Here is a 21,795-nt window from a genome sequence, read left to right on the forward strand (position 1 = left end):
GCTGCCCACCCCTCCCCTCAGGTCCCACCTGGACCTGGCTCCCTGATATAACCAAGCCCAGCCCTCTGCCCTTTGTCCCTGTTCCTTAAGGCTGCGGATAACTACACATCTGATAAAGTTAAGGTTTATCTGAATCCCTCCTGGTGACATATTTGCATTTTAAAAGGAGATAATTCCTTAACTGTTCTGAAAGAAGGCCAGGCAAAGGAGGAGATGATTAAACTACACGCCAGGTGGGAGGCAGGGCACGATATGGAAAGGACTTCAGGTCTGGATGATCCTGGGTTCGAGTCCTGACTGCTCCCCCTCACTGGCTGTGTGACCTGCAGCTTCTCCTTGCCTATTCCTTGTCTGTTAAATAGCTCAGCACCTGACACTCCAGGTATGAGATCCCAGGCCAGGGGCGGACCCTCGGCAAGTGTTCCTTTGAAGTCTCCCCTCTCCAGGGACCTCCTTCAACCCGTGCGTGTAAGGCCTACCGTAATCGGATGTCTGTTGGTGTCACATTAAGAACATAATTGTTTATGTATCTTGTTGTAAAATGTTCTCAGCTTGGGGTTTTCCAAAACATGTATTTATTGTGAAATATAGCCTATATACAGAAAAATGCATAAAACACGTATTTACTGCTTAGCAAATAGTTATAAAGGTGTCACCCAGGTCACCACTACCCTGGTGGAGAAAGACAAGTACTGCTTTCAAGTTGGTTTGTGTATATAACACAGTGGTTCTCAGCCAGGGGTGATTTTGCCCCCAGGGGACATTGAAACATTTTTGGTTGTGGCGTCTGGGGAGGGGCTATTAGCATCTAGCAGTTGAGGCCAGGGATGCTGCTAAACACCGGTCGGTCCCCCACAGCCAAGAATCATCCAGCCCCAGTGTCAGTAGTGCCCAGGTTGAGAAACCCTGCTGTAACAGAACCCAATCAGCCACGAATGTCTGAGTTTGGGAAACACGGTCCTTCAGCAGGAGGTGAACTTTCAGGAAAAAATTCAGACGCCCAAGAAACCGTTAGTAGCAAAACTTAGATTTATGTAATACATTATTATTAGTAATGCTATCCCACCGCACTAATTGTTCTCTGGGAAAAAAAAAAGGCCAGCCAGAATTTCTGATGAAGGATCTGAATAGACCTTGCTAACAGCATCAATCAGTTGATATTCTTTCATTGCTGCCAAATGCTTTTAATCTCCTCTGCAATTTGCACCAATCTTGGGAATCAAATACGGCACAAGTTAGTAGAAGCCAGACGTGTTCCATTTTACTATTAATTGAATCGTGAATTAATTAAAGACTGTTCTGTCTCCAACAGCTTGTCCCAGCCCCTTTGCACTTGTAACTCTTGTCTTTAATTTATTGCAGGATTTAGTCGTTCGTATTGTTTTTATTCTTGGCAACCTGACAGCGAAAAATAACCAGGCTCGTGAACAGTTTTCCAAAGAGAAAGGGGGCATCCCCACCCTGTTGTCATTGTTCCATACGTTCTACCAACTGGACCTGCAGTCCAAGAAGTGGGTGGGTGACGGAGAGGAGCAGCTCAAGGTGCAGAGGCCACCGACCCAGGCGGAGGACGTGCTCATCAAGCTGACTCGTGTACTCGCCAATTTAGCCATCCACCCCGGCATCGGCCCGGCCATGGCCGCCAACCCACACGTAGTGGGCCTGCTCCTCGCCATGCTGGGTAAGACCAGCGGCCTGGCTGCAGCACACACGTGGGGCGGGAGCTGCTCCCTCCAGCCTGGAGATGGTTCTGTGGCTTGGATGTGGTGAGGGTTTTATTAGCACAATTGGCCCACGTTGACAAGCCTCCTCAGCTGTTCTGTGCAGACAACTACCTCAAAAATAATCCTCAAAAGTAATCCAGATTAAAAAATAAAATAAAATATAATAATACAGGTCATTACTAAAACCCACTGAATTGTACACTTTGAAAGGAGAATTTTATGGTATGTGATTTATATTGCAATAAAAAAAGTATGCCAATCGAGTTATCAAAAATTGGCCAAACTAACCACAAAGAGTTTAAAATCCCGAACTTTTCGTGGGTTAGTCCATGTGATTAAAGTTTATCTTTTTATTTGTTACGTTTTTACATTAGCTGTAATTATGGCCCCCAGTCATTCGGTCCCCTCTTTCCCCCTGTATCAGCTCAGGCTGCCGTAACCAAATACCACAGACCGGGGGGCTCAAACAATAGAAATTTATTTCTCATGGTTCTGGAGCCTGGAAGTCCAATGTCAAGGTGCTGGCTGATTCGGGCTCCTTGAGAGCTCTCTTGCTGACTTGCAGATGGCTGCATTCTCACTAAGTGTTCCCACTGCCTTTCTTCCATGTTGCAGGTGGGGAGAGAGAGAACAAATGACCTCTCTCTTCCTCTTCTTTAAGGCCACCAATCTTATCGGATAAGGACTCCACCCTTATGACCTCATTTAACTTTAATTACCTCCTAAAACCCCTATGTCCAAATACACTCACATTGGGGGTTAGGGCTCCGACATATGAATTTGGGAGAGAGGACACAATCCAGTCAATAGTATTCTGCCCCTCGCCCCCCCAAATTCATGTCCTTCTCACATGCAAATACATTCACTCCATCTCAACAGCTCCAAACTCTGAACTCATTCCAGCATCAACTCTAAAGTCTAAGGTCCAAAGTCTCATTTAAATATCATCTAAATCAGATATTGTGAGATTTGAGATAAGATATATCAGGAAGAGAAATTCCTCTCCTGCCATGAACCTATGAAACCAGACGAGTTATGTGCTTCCAAAATACAACGATGGGACAGGCCGAGGGTGGACATTCTCCTTGTGTAACCCAAACGGAAGTGGGTTCCCTCCTGGCGAGTTAAATCAGACTCTCCACCAGGTAGTTGTCTCCCAAAGTAAAGTATATCTGCAGCAAATAGGAGACCAGGAGGAATCATTTCCAAAAGTCATGGCGTCCCCAAACAAAGGGAAGCAGGGATATTGATTTGGGGTGGGGAATGAATATTCAAAAGGGAGAGGTGGGTATTCGCTTGCGCAGGTTCAGTTGGAAAACATGCTTCCACACACACTGCAGGTTAGGGTAATAAGGCCTAAGCTCCTCCTGGAGAGATCTTAGCATTAAAAGAAGGCAAAGGCCATAGGCATAGCTCTTGTGGTGAGGCTCGGTCTGGTTCAGGGAGGTTGGTGATTGCATCTCCTTAACATAACAAAAGGATAAAGAACAATTTGGAAAAACAGTTAAAATATCCAAACCCACCCTTGAGTTCCTTGGGATGACTAGTTGGTGACAGTTCCAAAAGGGAGAAATGGGAAAAAGGGAAAGTGTGAGAGGTCCCAAGCAAGTTCCAAACCCAGCAAGGCAAATTCCGTGAGATCTTAAGCTTGAGAGTAATCTGCTTTGGTTCAATGCTTTGCCTTCTGGAGCCGCTGTGGCAGTGGTCCTGCCTCCACAGCTCTGTCAGTCAGGTTGCTGTAGCTAGTTCAGTGTAACCAGACTTGTGCCTTTTCCTCTGATTGCCAGACCCTATATCCAAGTGCCTTAGCCCTCATGGACTGCATGCTTCAGAAGCACCTCAAGACCTCTAAAGCCGAACTCATGACCTTTCCGCCAACTGAACCCTCTTCCCACGCCCTTAATTCAGAGAATGTGATCGCTGTCCATCCAGTTAAGTAATCCAGAAACCCAGGGATCATCCTGAGAGATTCCTGTCCCTTATCCCCCAATCCAGTCTTCACCACATAGTGTCCATTTTCCTCCCCAAACAGTTTTCCAGTCCGGCCACTCTGCTCCATCACTCTGCTGTCGCCCAAGCCTAGGCTATGTTGTCATTCAGAATGTCACAGGAAGCTCCTAACCAGCATCCCTGACTCTACGCTTCTCTGCACTGTAGCTGGAGTAATCAGGAGATGAGGCTGAGGCTGAGGGGAAGGCAGGGGCAGAATTACTCAGGGTCTTGTGTGCTGGGCTAAAGGGGTCATTCATTTGTCCACTCATTCTTCATCCAGCAACTATCTACTGAGCACCTGCTGCATGCCACACACCTTTCTAGGGGCTGGGGATGCAGCAGTCAGTAAGAGGTAAATCCCGAATCCTCGTGGAGCCTGCATCTTAGAGCTGGACAAGAAACATCAACCATGTGACGTCAGGCAGTCATGTGTGCTATGGGGAAAATGACAGTGGGGAAAGGGGAAAAGCCAATAATGGCACCATTTTCTGTGGGTGGTTAAGGAAAGTATGTCCGATAAGGTGACATCTCAGCCACAACCTGAAGGACGTGAGGAGTGAGCCAAGTGGACAGCTGGAAGAAGAGGACATTCCAGACAGAGGAAGAGCAGGACAGGGGTTCTCAGGCAGGATCATGCTGACAGGTTCAAAAACAGCACAAACACCAGTGTGGTTGACTGTGGGGCCTGGGGGCTAGAGCAGCAGATGAGGCAAGACAGGGAAGGATGGAGGCGGCTCAGGTAGGGCCTGAGGGCCATGTGAGAGGAGCAGCATTGTCGACTTACTTTTTTTTTTGAGTTAATGATAGGTTACAATCTTGTGAAATTTCAGTTGTACATTGCTGTTTGTCAGTCGTGTTGTAGGTGCATCCCTTCACCCTTTGTGGCCACCCCCATCCCCCTTTCCCCGGGTAGCCACTAATCTCTTCTCTTTGTCCACATGTTTAAGTTCCTCATATGAGTGGAGTCATACGGAGATTGTCCTTCTCTATCGACTTACTTTTAAAGGATCACAGTGTTGAGGATAGACTCAGGGAGGTGAAGGTGGAAGAGGGGAAGCCAGTTAGGAGGGGAGAGATGGGCTAGGTGGGCATAGAGGAGGTGAGAGGGATCCCATTCTGCGTGTTTGGAAGTCATGGGTGGATTATGACCTAAGGGTCATTCTGTTGGGCGGTGGGGGTGTGGGGGACACACCCCAGGGTGGAGCCCCTGGGAGAGCTCAGGGTCAGGGCAAACCAGAAGGGATTAGAGATGGCTCGGCTTCCCGGTGTGTTGGCACCTTTGCTTTACTACAGACACAGGGCCCAGATGAGCCCGACTTTTCCAGACCCCTTGGCAGGAGGGATTGAGCTTAGTGTGTTCTAAACCCCGGCCAGGAGTGGTCCCTGCATTTGGTGCATTTCCCTGCAGGAAATGTCATCAGTAATAAAGAAGCAAGCAGCAAGAGCAGGCAGTGCCCTTGCACAGACCTTGCCCCGGACAATGGCTTGTCCCTGCCACAGCTGTTGCTGCAGTTAGGATGGCATTGTTTCTGCCCCTGCAATGAGTCGTTGCCAGCCTTATCCTCACTTTGTTTCAGAATACAAGTCAGTTGATGATTGTGAAGAGCTGGTGATCAATACTACAGCAACAATCAACAACTTGTCTTACTACCGAGTGAAGAACTCCGTAATCCAAGACAAAAAGCTGTATATTGCTGAATGTAAGGTTCTGAGTTGGGTTTGTGTAGATGCATGTTCGTTTAAGCTTTTGACTTTATTAAGTAAACAGAACTGGAGGCATTCATGTTTTCTGATTTCTGATACAAATATCTAAGAGCCTGATTTGATTCTAATTAGAATTGGGAAAAAGTTAGTTTCTTAATTCTTGCTCAAGTCCCCTTATATTTTGTATTTTATCACTGTTAACTTGTAAGTTATCAGTATTTAATATGATATTGGTTTCTAGTAGCCTTTAAATTAAAACTTAAATTCACCGATTTCATTTCTCTGGCCACCAAACCCAGTGCTTGTCAAGCTTCTGGTGAGTAAAAACATGGATGGAATCCTGGAGGCTGTGCGCGTTTTTGGAAATCTCTCCCAGGATCACGACATCTGCGATTTCATTGTGCAGAAAAATGGTGAGTTAATGACTCGTACATTCGTAAACATGTGCTTCTTGCCAATAAACAGCTGAGCGGTTTCGCAGCTTGGGTCATGACAACATGACACTTGTTTCTGCTTTGGGACGAGTAGTGCTTTACATTCTGTTCTGTCCGTAAGTAATGCTCTCGGCTCAGATGCCAAGATGGATCTAGGAAGTGCTCTCCGTGTTCCCTTCTCCCTTGGGAGTGGCCTTCTGAGTCCGAGAGGGCGTGCGTGTGTGTGTGTGTGTGTGTGTGTGTTTCTTTAAGGGACACAAGTGATCTATACTCATCATCTCCATCCATGTGACTGGGCTCAAGAGACAGTCTCCTTCGTGTGCTAGAATGTCAATTACAGTACTGCTTGTAACTGCAAAACTTGGAAACAACCTAAATGTCCACCGACAGGCAAGAGGAAAAATGCATCACGGAACAAAATATTCTACAGCAATTAAAATTAATGAGCTAGAGGTTCATGTATCCATACGGATCAACCTCAAACACGGAATGTAGGAGCAAAAAAGCTAGTGATGGGAGATATATACAGAATAATGCCATAAATATGTTTTAAAACACGCAAAACAATATTGGGTATTGTTCATGTCATGTACTCATGTAGTAATGGTATAAGGTATAAAAAGTATTTGGAAATGATAAACTCCATGTTTAAGACAGAAGTTACCTTTGGAAGGGAAAGGATGCCCAAAGATATAAAATTGGCTCTGTAATATTCTATTTCTTAAACTGGGTGGCAGGTACACAAACGTTTATACTAACTGTACTGTTTTTTTTTTTTTTAGATTTTGTTTTTCCTTTTTCTCCCCAAAGCCCCCTGGTACATAGTTGTATATTTTTAGTTGTGAGTCCTTCTAGTTGTGGCATGTGGGACGCTGCCTCAGTGTGGCCTGATGAGCAGTGCCATATCCACGCCCAGGATTCGAACCAGTGAAACCCTGGGCCGCTGAAGCCGGAGTGCACGAACTTAACCACTTGGCCACGGGGCTGGCCCCTAACTGTACTTTTTGTATATCTCAAATATTTCATGTAAGAATAACAAAAAATACCTAGTTATCCATGTTTGTGATAGAAATTTAGATAAGACAGATATTAAAAAAAAAGCAGCAGCAGCAAACACTCACCCGTCCTCTCACTACCCCGGAGACAACTGTTCACGTTTTGGTGGACATTCTTTGGACTCTTAAAAACACACATATATGCGAGGCTGCCTTTGCCAGGCTCACTGTCTGACCCACCAGTGGAGCCAAAGTCAGAATGGGTGGCCACCTCTCAGGTATGCAGGAGAAAGGAGCACACATCTTATCCATGCTTTCTCCCAGCCCCCACTGGGGGATGAGGAAACAGGACCAACAGTTCCTTTTCCTAGGACTAAGGGAAAACGGTTCCCAGAGGCAGGGAGCCTGCCCTGATCTGAGACGCCCCTTACCCTGGAATTCCTGCCTTGCCGCAGGCTGGTTCCCAGGGGTCTGAGCAAGTCTTCTCTTACAAGCTGTGGACCTGGAAAACTTCAGGAAGGATCTCAACGGGCGCCTACTCCCCTCCCCAGGAGCTGTGTAATTTAAAGAAAATTGCTCCTAAGCAATTCAAAAGGGCCCTTGAGAACAACCAGAAGTTGGAGGTGAATGTCACCTGTGTGGTTGGAAGTCTGCGGTTCCCTCCTTTGCCCAGGCAGGGACTCTATGCCCGCCTTGGAGAGGGAGCTGATGCCTGAGTCAAATGTAGCAATATCTGGGGACAGAGGACCTGGGGGGTGGGGCAGGTTCTGGAAGTGGTGGATGTTGGTGAACCCACTGCTGGACAATGGGTAAGTCCCCTTGCAGGGTTTCCATTTTGCAAGCCACTCCCCATTTCCCCTTTGTAAAATAAGACCTAGCTGGGCCCCCTGAGCTTTACTGGTCTGTGTCTGTTCTCGCCCTTCCCAGTCCACAAGTTCCTGATTGCCCTGCTGGGTGCTAAGCATCAGGAGATCTGCTTTTCTGCTTGTGGCGTCCTCCTAAATCTCACCGTGGATCAAGACAAGTGCATCATCCTAAAAGAGGGAGGTGGCATTAAAAAGTAAGTTTCCAGGCCTGGAGCCCTCACTCACTCAGGATCCCGGGGACGGAGTTTTCCAGGGAGCTTGGGCCCCTCTCGTCATTCCTCGGGGGGGAGGTATTTCAACATTTGGAAGAGCCAAGTCTGGGCTAAAGAGAGGATTTAGGTTCCCCTGGACACTTACTTCAGAGGTGGTTATCGCTACTTTGTAGCTACTTAAAATTGTCGATGAAATTATATTAAATAGTCACAGAATTATAGAAATACTAAGCATTACAGAAGGATAATCATAATGCTAAAAATAGAAAAAGAGATTCGGACCTAATAACTTCTCAGTTTGACTTTCCTTAACTCAGGTTGGTGGAGTGTTTAAGAGATGTGGGGCCTACCGATTGGCAGCTGGCCTGCTTGGTTTGCAAAACTTTATGGAACTTCAGTGAAAATATCACTAACGCTTCGTCATGTTTTGGAGATGAAGAGACCAACACCCTCTTAGTCCTGCTGCCATCATTTTTAGGTAGGACTCCTGAGTGTGAGTCTGTGAGTTTTATCAGAGCGAGATAAAAATTGTGTTCTGTGACCTGGATGGATAAAGATTAGTATGTGTTTGGGTGGCTATGTTTCTGTAAGTAACAAGAGCATGTTAAAGATTATTATAATTTGGAAATATCTGGGAAACGACTGAAAGTTACTTACAAAAGGCACACAAGGACTTTTAACTCATTGGGTACTGTCATGATTTCTCTGTGGCTTTTTTTTTTCTTTTTTGGCATTTTCTATACACTGCAGAAGTACAAGATCTCAGCATAAATGTATTTCTGTTGTTTAAAAGTATATAGGCATTGTTGCAACTGAGGAAATATGGCTAAAAGCTACTCTGAATTAAGTTGTGCTTTTAATGAATCTATACATTTTAATTAGCAGCTATGTTAATTATCATGTGGGGGTCCGTCTGCGAGACTATTACGGGGGGCGGGGGTCTGTATCCTTGAAAGATAGGAGATCGTGGGTACAAACCAAAGAAGAGAGGATAGTGTCTTACATTTTGAAAGTTTTTATTTTTAGGGTCATTTTTTTCATCCTGGTTTAGGTCTAACAACGATTTGGGTCAGTAAATGGGTGTTTTCAATAATCCTTTTCCCAAAATGGAGGAGATGTCCCCCCTCCATTGCTCAGCCACTGTGTTGGATCCGCAAGGCCGTGTGGAAAGGTTCAGTGTGACACAGAAGCCATGGGTTCAGATCCTTCTCTCTGATGGTGGCATTTGACAAGAGAATCTCTCAGAACCGGTCTTTTTCGTCTCTAAAATGGGGACATGATAATCCCTGCCCTGCCACATGGAGTCATGCAGATTAAACAAGCATCCTGGAAAGACCAGGAGGCTGGATTCAGACAGCTCTGAGTTTAAGACCTCACTCTATCATTTACAGGGTTTTAACCCTGGGCTCAACCTCCCTGAATTTCTATTCTCTCATCTCTAAGATGGGGAGGACGGATGTCTACTTTGTGGGGTTGTCAGGATGATAATGAGCAGATGCGTCCAAAGAGCTTGAGACAGTGCCTGACACACGGCAAGTCCTCAAAACGCACTTGTGAAAGTGCTCTGTCAATTCCAAGTGTTGTAACAATATGTTATTAAACAGGAACTCAGAACCAGAAGTTATTTGAAAGAATCAGGTTTGCTAGGTTGATGTGAAATTTCTTTTTTCAGGTATATAATTTTGTGTGTGTAAGAGTAAGAAAAAATGGGCGTGATTTTAAACCATTGAGGTTCACAGTCTCCTCGGTGAACGTTCAGCTTTCTCGGGTTGCCAGGAGCAGAAGTGCATGCTCAACTTGCCTTGATTCAACTCTCAACTGTGGCAGAACATTGGAGTCAACTGTGGAATTAAACACGCTTATCCTGGCCCCATCCCCAGGAATTCTGATTCAGGAGCTCTGGGGCGAGGCCAATTATCTGCGTTTTTAGAAAGTTCCACGGATGAGTCTGCTCTTCAGCGAGGACTGAGAACCACTGCCCTGGGTGATGGAGGAGTTGGAGGGAAGGAAGCCCAGGGAAGAAGGAAGCCAGGAAATAAGCCTGCTGCCCAATGCCTGCTGGAGAGGCACTCAGGACCTGGAAGGTCATTCCAGAAGGAAGCAGAGTCCTCCAGTGAGCCCCTCAGTGGTGGGCATCCTCTGCTCCACGCTGCTGGAGACCCAGCCCTGCTGTTACGGGAAAAGTCCTTCCTCCCCCTCGTTCCCTCTACGCTCCTGCTGGGCTGCAGCTTCAACTACCTCGAGGCTGCTTCTTGCTGCACTCAGTGTGTGTGACTCTGCGCCTCCTCTGTTGTGCGCACCCTTCTATCTGTCTCCCATTTGGGGAGAAGATGTGATTGGTTCCGTGAGTCACTCTACTGGGGTGTAGGGCTTTTGTGCCTTAGGCAGCAGCTGCTTCCACCAAGGCTATCTGTGACTTCCTTTGGCTCCTAAGTCTAGGGCAATTAGCCATAAATAACAAAATGGTGCGGCCTTGTGGCACAAGGACCTCTTAGAAGCGGATGTGGGCCTGCCTGGCTTCTCAGAAGCAGGCAGCACACCTGGCAGGCACTTCACTGTAGCAGGGCTATTCCCTGCTTCTCCCCTCCCTCACCTTCCCCGAGAGCCAGGCTGGTCTTCCCCTGTGCTTCCCCAACCTCTGTACCTCTGCAGGGCCATATCCCTTAGCTATGCAGCCAGATGCTGCCTGTCCTTCCAGGACAGGCCCTCTTCAAGCGCAGTCTAGTCACAGGAAATCTACACTTCTTATACAGCAATTACTCCTGAACTGTGTAACTTCTCCTGTATGATTGTTTTGTAACTTTTATTTCCCCACTCCAGCCAAGCCACTTTAAGGAAAGGATATTGCCTTGTGCAAACTAGGTTCTTGATAGATGCTTGTGGATTGACTGACAGTAGTGGTACCTTTGTTTTAATAGGGCTATATACTTTTAAAGCATGTTCATTCTATCCTTGTAAGATCTCTCTGAGGCCATCATCTAGGTGACAGATGAGGAAAGTAGATCTAGGACAGCTAAGTGACTTGGCTAAGGTCATACTATAGAAAAGCCAGGACTTTTCATCAGAAAATGAACCTCTGTGCCTGTGTTTTTCTGCTGTTCCGTTACATAGCACCCTTAGCCCACCCCATGGAAGAGATTGGAGCATGGATAACAAACACAGTCCATCAGGGAGCCAAGTCACCAGCAGAGCTTGGCCCGATTTCTTACGTGATCACAAGGCCCTCCTTACGAACTGTGAGGACCAGGCTGCTTCCTGGCTTTGCTCTCAGCTGTGTGGGCCTCAGACCCTTGCTTCTGGCAGGGTTGTAGCTGTGTCTGGCCAGTTGGGTGGCAGCAAGTGAAATGGATATGTGGGTGAGAGTGTACTTAAATTTCCATTGTTTTACAAAGATAGCTAAAAAAAGGCCATTTTGAAAACAAGATGAGCTGTTAAATCCCAAAGCCCTCTGTTGAAGTGTGAGCACTGTTTTTAGAAAACATGGCAAGGCTATTGATACAGCAACATGTTACCCAACTCTTCTTGATGGGCAACTGGAAAAAAAAAAGAAAGTAATGGTCCTCAACAGAATTGGGATGTTGGGATGTTGACAGTCTTTTTGGAAAGTGTTTTTAAAAGGATGTTGTCTAAAACGTCCTGATATACTACAATTACTTCTTAGGAACTCATTAGCTGGGTGTTTATCTTGAAGTTCTTAAGTGCTGTGCCCATAGGCTTCTCTCTGGGGAGCTGGCAGCTGGTGAGCAGTGTGCGCAGTTTATTATTGTGAACGTAAAACATACTCACTAGGTTATTTTATGCTCATCATAAGGTACATGGAACTTAGCCCCTAGGTGATGTGACAAAAGGGTAGAGTGGGGCCCAAGGTTCAAGTCAGATTCCATCATCAAGCCTATGCCAAAGAGCCATCAGCTGCTTCTGGAAAATTTGAGGACCACACCTTAAATAGGCAGGACAACAATCCAACCCTCAACAGCTACCTGGTGCTGGACAGCAAGCTGAGAAATAGTGCAGTGAGTAGGGGATGCTTCTATGGATGCTGCAGGATACTTAAACTGTAATAGAGTCTGTGTTATAATGATCCCTGACAAATTTATTGTTTTGAGTCCTTTAATCCTTTCTAATACCCTACAATTCTAGTATCTGGAAGTGTGTTGTGCACAAAGAAAACTTAAGAATGACTGGTTGTCTAAATCAGTGCTTTTCACACTCTGACCAGCATCTTTAAAAAATGAAGTAGCAGAGAAAGAAAATGTCAGAAAATATTACATGTCATAAAGATAAGTATTCCATTGTGAAATGTTTGGTTTTGTATATAAATATGTTGTAAGTATATGTGTACAGTCATAATGTAATATGTATTTATAAGTTACAGTCAAAAAAGTTTGAAAATCATAGATCTAAATTTTTCTTGAATTATCCTCTGCCACTCTTTATACACTTTTAATATCTAGGCAATACGGCACTTTTTATGTATTTGCTGTATTTACTTTGAAACTTTAGACTACTTTTCTCTTACCTGTAGCTGTTTGGCCACTTTTGTTATCTTGTCTAACCCAATTTATAATTAATAGGGTCTGAGTGTAGATTAACTAATTATAGGCCAAGCCTCAAGAAGAGTTACATAGTCTTGACATTGGATTGAAAAAACCCCAAAACACCAAAATAGATTTGCTAAAATCACCAAATCCCACCAAAGCCCTGGGAGAGGAGGGGACGGCGAAGTGCCTGGGCAGCCCTTAGTCCTAAGCTGCTTGGAAAAGAAGGGCATAAACAAGAGAATTAATTTTTTAATGGAAGTTTAGTGCTCAGAATATCTGGAGGAGTGAGCAGGAAGGAGATCCGGAAATGGGAAAGCACTCAGAGTCTCGCAGACTCCTCTGGTCCAGAAGTAGCCCACTGGGAAGGGCTTTGAAGGCATCAGATGCCATCTGCATTCTCCTCCTCTCAAGGTCCTGGTTATCTTGTGGGTGGGGAGATCCAGGTTTGCTTACAGGGGTCTCCATGGAGCTCCTTGCTGAAGTGTTTGTGTCTGCCCGGAACTTATCTCAGAGCTGCATAGCTGTCCACTTGGTTGGAGGAGAGGAAGGGAAGGTAAAAACTGGGATTCCAGACTCCCTTATCTTATTCTTATTCTGGGTGGCGACACTAACACCAAGAGAGCCAAAGCACACAGAGTCTGTGAAAATACTCAGTGTAGAAAATTTGATGTAAACAGTAAGGAAGCATTTATAATAGGATTTTAATTGGCCCTATGAAAAGAGTTTGCAGATTATGTAAGTAGCAATATTTGTGGTCATTTTAGGATTTAGCGGTTACCACTTAAGAAGTCTGCCTTAGCCACAGACCTAGGAAGTGGCAGAGCCAATCTTCTGACTGGCAGGCCACTGCATTTTCCTGAAGTCCTTCACAACTCCTACATAAACAAGGAAAAATGCGGTGGCGGGTCGGCGCAGAAACATTAGCGGCCATTTATCTCCCTACTTGGGCGGAATATACTTACGGTGTTCACAGAATGCAGAGTGCCCTGGGATTAAGAAGCAAACCAAGGCTGCAGTTGTGCATTTTTTTCACAAGTGCTTTTCTGCATTATCCATGAACTCACTTGGGATTCTAGTACTTCTTGGGGTTCTCAAAGTGCCCCACTTTTCACTGTTACTGAAGAGAGCATAGGGGTGTCGTTTCAAGGGAGTATGTCTAGGTTGCTCTGAAGCCAGCAAGTTGGTTTTCAGTCAAGTTTACAGTGTCAAACTCAACCACGCTGCTTTCCCAAAAGATTTCCTGACTCCTTGTTTCATCTGTCACCACTGAAGTAATTAACTTTTCTAATGTGCAGAGAAGGAAGTAACCCGTTAATACTTTATTCTGAGAAATTGCCATCTGATTTTTGGATGTGGGCTTTACATATAAGCACTACGGATTAGTTGAAATAAGAGCTCAATTCAATCTAGGATTTTTTTTTGAGAAGATTATTTTCCTTTTTTATTAAGAGACTAAAATATACTTATTTGAAAATAGTTGATAAAAAAGAATAAAGAATGACTCCCATTAAAAAAGTCTTTTAACCCCAAATCCTACCTATGTCATGTTGGAATTAGAGATGATCCCGGATGGGTTTAACTCATGCCATTGAAAATTAAACTTTATTCAATAAGATTGCATTTCCAAATAATTGCTGTAATTTTCATTTTTCTGATACAGATGAAGAGCTAGCACTGGGTGGCAGTTTTGACCAAGACCTAAAGAATTATCACAGACTCCACTGGGAAACAGAATTCCAACCTGTGGCGCAGCAGCTTCTAAACCGAATTCAGAGTCATCACAGCTTCCTGGAAGCCCTGCCTATTCCTTCTTCCTAACATGGTGAAATTAACAACAAACAGGAAGTCAGGTCTCCTTCATTCTTAAGAAGTGGTAACAAACGTGAACATTTTTTTTCAGTATTAAGCAATATTGAAAGTTTTCAGGTACTGATTTTAGTGAGTAGTCTAAGTATTTTAAAAGAAATAAGCATTTCTTCTTGTTAGGTATTATGGAAAAATGAATATACATGTTGTACTTTCTGCTCGGAGCAATGTAAGATGAAAATATATGCATGGTTTTTCTAAGTAAATGACTTTTTCTTCTATTCTTTATTAAATAACTTAGTTCTAGTCTTAAAATCCTGATTTGACAATTCTGGACTTGAAGCGCTTGTCAGTTCAGTAGTTAAATGAACTGTGCACCGAAGACTATTAGGCTTTGTGTATAGAAAGAATGGTGGTCAACACTATTAGGAATATATTTCCACATAAGTATCTGTGCTAATTCTTATGTCATCTAGTAATTTTCTGGGTTAGGTACCAGTATTTTTCTGGTTCTCATATTAAGAGGAGTAAGCAGAAAAACTTAAAGAAGACTGCTTTGAGCCATCTACTCTATTAAATAAGCAAAATAGATGAAAAAGGGAGTATTTTACCTCCTTCTTTTCATTTGAAATAAAATGACTAGACTATCCTTATAATTGTAACTCTCCGTGACTAGGGAGGTGAGATCCTAGAAAGAGTGTAGGCTTAGGTGTATGGCAGATCTCAGTTGAATGCTAGCTCTCCGCTGCTTGGGCCTTGGGCAAGTAACTTAATTTCTTTAGCTTCAACTCTAAAATGGGGATAATTCCTATTTTATTATGGTGTAGTTTAGAAAAAAACCATTAAATGGGCAAACTGTCCAGTACAGTGTCTGATGTGTAGTAGGTGTTCAATAAATTATAACATTATGATGGTAATTAGTTTATTAGTTTGCCATTCTTTGTAGGATAAGTTTGGCCTTTGAATAAATGATAAGAACCAAAGAAATTGAAATTACTGTTGTTATCCTATACTAGCCAAATGAAGATTTGGAAATAAAAGTAGATTTACTACTCTGCTTGGAGAAAAGCTGTTATTAATGGCTCATCTCTCATGCTGCAAAATACCAAGATTAATGGGATAAAGGCAGGCAGCCCAGACTGGCTGGGCTCTAAAGCCTATTAGAAAAAAACCTAAATTTCCAGGAACAAATACTTTCCAAGGGCTCTTTTAGTCTGGGGCTCATCCCTGGTTAGGGCTCAGCAAAATCCTCTAGGGACACTTACCTTGTTAGAGTCATCCGTAAGTATACGCTAGCAGACTCACTCCAGTAGAAGACATCATTTTAAGTCTGGAAGCTGATCTCTCAAAAACATCTAAGTCTGTTTGTTTTGTTTTCTTTTGTGAAGAAGACTGTCGCTGAGCTAACGTCTGTGCCAATCTTCCTCTACCTTATGTGGGATGCCACCACAGTGTGGCTTGACAAGCGGTGCTAGGTCTATGCCCAGAATCTGAACTGGCAGACCCCAGGCCACCAAAGTGGAGTGGATGAACTTAACCACTGTGCCCCAGGCTGGCCCCTCTAAGCCTTTGTTTTATCCATAGCAGGCTATATATTCTACTTTCAGTGAAAAAGATCAAACTTTTTTTCCCTCTAAAACAGCTCCTTCGGTATTCATAACTGATGTAACTACTCATGGTGGAATACCATTATACTCGTTCTCCTCCATACTAAACGCCTCCCCGTCAGACTTATGTGCAAGCTGGACCATTTGGAACCATATACCCACCTTTAAAAAAAAATTGTGGTAAAAAAGACATAACCTAAAATTTACCGTCTTAACTATTTTTAAACGTACAGTTCAGGAGTGTTAAGTATATTCACATTGTTCTGCAACAGATCTCCGGAACTTTTTCATCTTGCAAAACTGAAACTCTATAGCCATTAAACCACCTCCCATTTCCTCCTCCCCTACAGCATCTAGCAACCACCATTCTACTGTCTCTTTCTATGAATTTGACCAGCTTAGATACGTCATATAAGTGGAATCATATAGTATGTATCTTTTTGTGACTGGCTTATTGCACTTAGTATAATGTCCTCAAAGTTCATCTATGTTGAGCATGAGACAGGATTTCCTTCCTTTTTAGGGCTGAATAATATTCCCTTGTATGTACATACCACACTTTGTTCATTCATCCACCAATGGACATTTGGGTTGCTTCTACCTCATGGCTGTTGTGAATAAAGCTGCTATGAACATGGGTGTGTAAATATCTCTTCAAGATCCTGCTTTCAATTCTTTTGGATATATACTCAGAAGTGGAGTTACTGGATCATATACTAGTTCTATTTTTATTTATTTATTTATTTATTTGCTGGGGAAGATTCACCCTGAGCTAACGTCTGTTGCCCATCTTCCTCTTTTTTTTTTACTTCCCCAAAGCTCCAGTACGTAGTTGTGTATTCTAGCTGTAAGTCCTTCTAGTTCTTCTATGTGAGCTGCTGCCACAGCATGGCTATTGACAGATGATTGGTGTGGTTCCATGACTGGGAACTGAACCTGGGCTGTTGAAGCAGAATGCACCAAACTTTAAGCACTAGACCATCAGGGCTGGCTCTAGTAGTTCTATTTTTAATTCTTTGAGGAAGCTCTATACTGTTTTCCATAGAGGCTGCACCATATCACATTACCACCAACAGTGCACAAGGGTTTCAGTTTCTTCACATCTTCACCAACTTATTGTTTCGTTTTTGTTTTGTTCAATAGCCATCCTCATGGGTGTGAAGTGATATCGCATTGTGGTTTTGGTTTTCATTTCTCTAATAATTAGTGATGTTGAGTATCTTTGCATATGTTTGTTGGTTATTTGTATAACATCTTTGGAGAAATGCCTATTCAAGTCCTTTGCCCATGTTTTAATTGGACTATTTGTTTTTTGTCATTGAGTTGAAGGAGAGCTTTATATATTCTGGATATTAACACCTCATCAGATATATGATTTGAAAATATTTTCTCCCATTCTGTAGGTTGCCTTTTCACACTGTTGATTGTGCCCTTTGCAGAGAAGTTTTTAAGTTTGATGAAGTTCCATTTGTCTATTTTTTTCTTTTGTCTCTGCTTTTGGTGTTACATCCAAGCAAGCATTGCCAAATCCACTGTTCTGAAGCTTTTCCCCTGTTTTCTTCTAGGAGTTTTAGTTCTTACATTTAGTCTTTAATCAATTTTAGTTAATTTTTGTCTATGGTGTATGGAAAGGGTCTAACTTCATTCTTTTGCATGTGGATATCCAGTTTTTCCAGCACTGTTTGTTGAACAGACTGTCCTTTCCTCATTGAATGGCCCTGGCACCCTTGTCAAAGTTTATTTGACTATATACATGAAGGTTTATTGGGATCTGGGCTCTGTTCTATTCCCTTGGTCTATATGTCTGTCTTTATGCCAGTACCACACTGTTTTGATTATGTAGCCTTGTGATATGTTTTGAAATCAGGGTGTGTGAGACCTCCAACTTTGTTCTTTTTCAAGATTGGCTATTTAGGGTCCTTTGAGACTTCATATGAATTTTAGCATGGATTTCTCTATTTCTGCAAAAAATGGCATTTTTAAAGACATTGCATTGAATCTGTAGATTGCTTTCAGATGGTATTGACATCTTAACAATATGAAGTCTTCTGACCCATGAACGTGGGAGGTATTTCCATTTGTCGTCTTTAATTTCTTACAGTAACATTTTGGACTCTTAAGGGTACAAGTCTTTCAACTTCTTGGTTAAGTTTATCCCTAAGTATTTACTCTTTCTGATGCTATTGTAAATGGAATTGTTTTCTTTATTTCCTTTTCAGATTGTTCCTTTTTAGTTGTATAGAAATGCAACTGATTTTTGTGTGTTGATCTTGTATCTTGCAACTTTGCTGAATTTACTAGTTCTAACAGGTTTTTTTTGTGTAATCTTCAGGATTTTCTACATATAAGATAATGTCATCTGCAAATAGAGATAATTTTACTTTTCCTTTCTAATTTGGATGCCTTTTCTTATCTTGCCTAATTGCTCTGGCTAGGACTTCCAGTACTATGTTGAATGGGAGTGGTGAGAGTAGGCATCCTTGTCTTGTTCCTGATCTTAGAGAAAAAGCTTCCAGTCTTTCATTAAGTATATTAACTATGGGCTTTTCATAAATGGCCTTTATTACATTTAGGTAGTTTCCTTCTACTCCTAGATTGTTGAGTGTGTTTCGTTTTTAGTTTTTTTTTTTTTTTTATCATGAAAGGGTGCTGAATTTTGTCAAATGCTTTTTCTGCATCAATTGAGATGATCATGATTCCTTCCTTCATTCTGTTAACACAGTGTATACATTGACCAATTTTTGTATGTTGAACCATCCTTGCATTCTAGGAATTAATCCTACTTAATCCTTTTAATGTGCTGCTGAATTCTCTTTGCTATTTTGTTAAGGATTTTTGCATCAATATTCATCAGGAATATTGGTCTGTAGCTTTCTTGTGTCTTTATCTGGCTTTGGTATCAGGGTACAACTGGTCTCACAGAATGAGTTTGGAAGTGTTCCCTTCTCTTCAATTTTTTGGAAGAGTTTGAGGAAGACTGGTGTTAATTCTTTAAATGTTTGGTCGTATTCTCCAGTGAAATTGTCTGGTCCTGGGCTTTGTTGAGAGGTTTTCAATTACTGATTTAATCTCCTTACTATAGATCTGTTCAGATTTTCTATTTCTTCATGATTCAGTCTTGGTAGGTTGTGTGTTTCTGAGTTATCCAATTTGTTGATGTACAATTGTCCATAGTATTTTCTTATAATCCTTTTTTATTTGTTACATTAGTTGTAATGCTCCGTTTTTCATTTCTGATTTTACTTATTTCAGTCTTCTTTCTTTTTTCTCTTAATCTAGGTAAGGGTTTGTCAGTTTTGATCTTTTCAAACAACTCTTAGTTTTGTTGATTTTTTTCCTATTGTTTTTCTATTGTCTATTTCATTTATCTCTCCTCGAATCTTTATTATTTCCTTCCTTCTGCTAGCTTTGGGTTTAGATTGTTCTCTACTTTCTTGAGACATGAAATTAGGTTGTTGATTTGAGATCTTCCTTTTTTATTAATGTAAGGATGTATAGCTATAAACTTCTATCTTAGCACTGCTTTCACTGTATCCCATAAGTTTTGGTATGTTGTGTTTTCATTTTAATTTGTCGTGAGTTACTTTCTAATTCCTTTTGTGATTTCTTCTTTGATGCATTGGTTGTGTAAGAATGTGTTGTTTAATTTCCATATATTTGTGGATTTCCCAGTTTTTCTTTCTGCTATTGATTTCTAGTTTCATTGCATTGTGATCAGACGAGAGACTGTGTATGATTTCAATCTTTTAAAATTTGTTAAAACTTGTTTTGGGCCTAACATAGACAATCCTGTAGAATGTTCCATGTGCCCTTGAAAAGAAGGTGTAATTCTGCTGTTGTTGGATGGAGTGTTCTGTATATGTCTCATAGGTCCAAGTGGTCTATAGTGTTGCTCAAGTCTTCTGTTCCTTACTCATTTTCTTCTGGTTGTTCCATCCATTATTGAAAATAGGGTATTGAATCTCCTACTATTATTGTGGTGGTATGTATTTCTCTCTTCAATTCTGTTAATGTTTGCTTCATATATTTAGGAGCTTTGGTATTTGGTGCATATATATTTATAATTGTTATACCTTCCTGGTGAATTGACCCTTTTGTCTGCTATTAGTATAGCTGCCTCTACTCTTTTGGTTACCATTTTGATGGGATATCTTTTTCCATCCTTTCACTTCCAGCCTATATGTGTCCTTAGACGTAAGTTAGTCTCTTGTCGATAGTATATAGTTGGATCCTCTTTTTAACTTTATCCCTTCAGCCAATCTATGTCTTTTGATTGGGGATTCAATCCATTTACATTTAATGTAATTACTGATAAGGAAGAACTTACTATTACCACTGTTTTTTGTATGTTTTGTAGCTTTTTTGTCCCTTGTTTCCTCTCTTGCTCCTTTGTGTTTCATTGATTTTTTTTTTTTTTAGTGACATGCTTTGATTTGCTTCTCATTTATTTTTGTGTAAGTTCTTGAGATATTTTTTTTTGTGGCTACCATGGGGCTTATATAAAAAAAAAATCAAAGTTATAACAATCTATTTTAAACTGATAACAACTTGAATTGCATACAAAAATTCCACTCCTTTACAGCTCTGCCCAACCCCACTTTATGTTATTGATGTCACAAATTATATCTTTATGTATTTTGTACCCATTAACATAGATTTGTAGTTATTTTTTATGCTTTTGTCTTTCAAATCCTATACAAGAACTAAAAGTAGACATACATGCCAAAATTACAGGAATACAGGTTTCTATATTTGCCCATGTACTTACCTTTACTGGAGAACTTTAATTTTCATATGGCCTTGCATTGCTCTGTAGCATCTTTTTGTTTCAACTTAAAGAAAGTCTTTTAACATTTCTTGTAGGGCAGGTCTAGTGGTAATAAACTTCCTCAGATAAACTCGGGGAAAGTCCTAATTTCTCTATTTTTAAAGAACAGTTTTTCTGGATATTTTATTCTTGGTTGATAGTTTTTCCTTTCAACACTTGGAATTATCATTCTACTGCACTCTGGCCTGCAAAGTTTGTGTTGAGAAACCTGCTGATAATATTGTAGAAGCTCCCTTGTACATGACAAGTTGCCTTCAGGATTCTTTTTCTTTGACTTTCATCAGTTTGATTATAATGCGTCTCAGTGTGGGTCTCTGGGTTTATCCTGCTTGGAGTTTGTTGAGCTTCTTGAAATAGTATGCCCATTTCTTTCCTCAAATTTGGTTAAGTTTTTGTCCATTCTTTTAAATAAGTTCTCTGCCCTTTTTTCTCTCTCTCTTCTCCCATGACGTGTATATTGGCCTCCTTGATGGTGTTCCATACATCCCTTGAACCCTTTTCACCTTTCTTCAATTTTTCTTTTTGTCCCTTTGACTTGATAATATCAAGTAACCTGTCTTTAAGTTTGCTGGTCCTTCCTTCAGTCTGATCAGTTTCCTGCTGCACTCCTCTAGTGAATTTTTCAGTTCGATTATTTTATTCTTTAGCTCCATAATTTGTTTGGTTCTTTTTTATAGTTTCTATCTCTTTATTGACATACTCATTTTTTTCATGTATTGTTTTCCTGACTTCTTTACCAATCTTGTCCTTTTTTAGTTCACTGAGCTCTTTAAGACAATTGTTTTAAATTCTTTGTCAGGTAATTCAAAGATCTGCATTTCTTTAGTGTCAGTTTCTGGAGAATTATTTTGTTTCTTAGACTGGGCCATGTTCCCCTGTTTCTTTATATGCCTTGAACTTTGTTGAGGTTTGGGCATTTGAAAAATAGCCACCTCTTCCAGCCTTTACAGACTGGCTTTGCCAGTCAGCCTGGCTACAGGTTCTGGGATCTCTCAAACCTTTTCTGGGGATCTATCTTCTCTGGGCTTGTGTATTCCAGGATATACGCTTTTTAACAGTTTTAGTTTCCCTGAGAGGCTTGCCCTT

The 21,795-nt window shown here is 41.8% G+C and overlaps 1 protein-coding gene across 6 annotated transcripts in view; it reads left to right on the forward strand.

Moving 5' to 3' along the window:
* The window catches only part of ARMC2 (armadillo repeat containing 2), a 98,003-nt gene extending 82,661 nt beyond the window's left edge, over window positions 1-15,342 (forward strand). For 3 of the 6 annotated variants that reach the window (XM_008520591.2, XM_008520600.2, XM_070559223.1), the window contains exons 13-18: window positions 1,363-1,681; window positions 5,294-5,416; window positions 5,720-5,833; window positions 7,777-7,909; window positions 8,245-8,405; window positions 14,129-14,540. In XM_008520591.2, the coding sequence (XP_008518813.2) occupies window positions 1,363-1,681; window positions 5,294-5,416; window positions 5,720-5,833; window positions 7,777-7,909; window positions 8,245-8,405; window positions 14,129-14,286 (1,008 nt within the window). In that variant the 3' untranslated portion in view covers window positions 14,287-14,540. Of the gene's footprint in view, window positions 1-1,362; window positions 1,682-5,293; window positions 5,417-5,719; window positions 5,834-7,776; window positions 7,910-8,244; window positions 8,406-14,128 lie in introns of all 6 variants that reach the window. The other 3 variants (XM_008520610.2, XM_070559225.1, XM_070559226.1) reach the window with 1 other exon arrangement.
* Window positions 15,343-21,795: the final 6,453 nt, after the last annotated feature.

This window comes from Equus przewalskii, chromosome 9 (genome assembly GCF_037783145.1).
Source record: "Equus przewalskii isolate Varuska chromosome 9, EquPr2, whole genome shotgun sequence".
Lineage (NCBI taxonomy): Eukaryota > Metazoa > Chordata > Mammalia > Perissodactyla > Equidae > Equus > Equus przewalskii.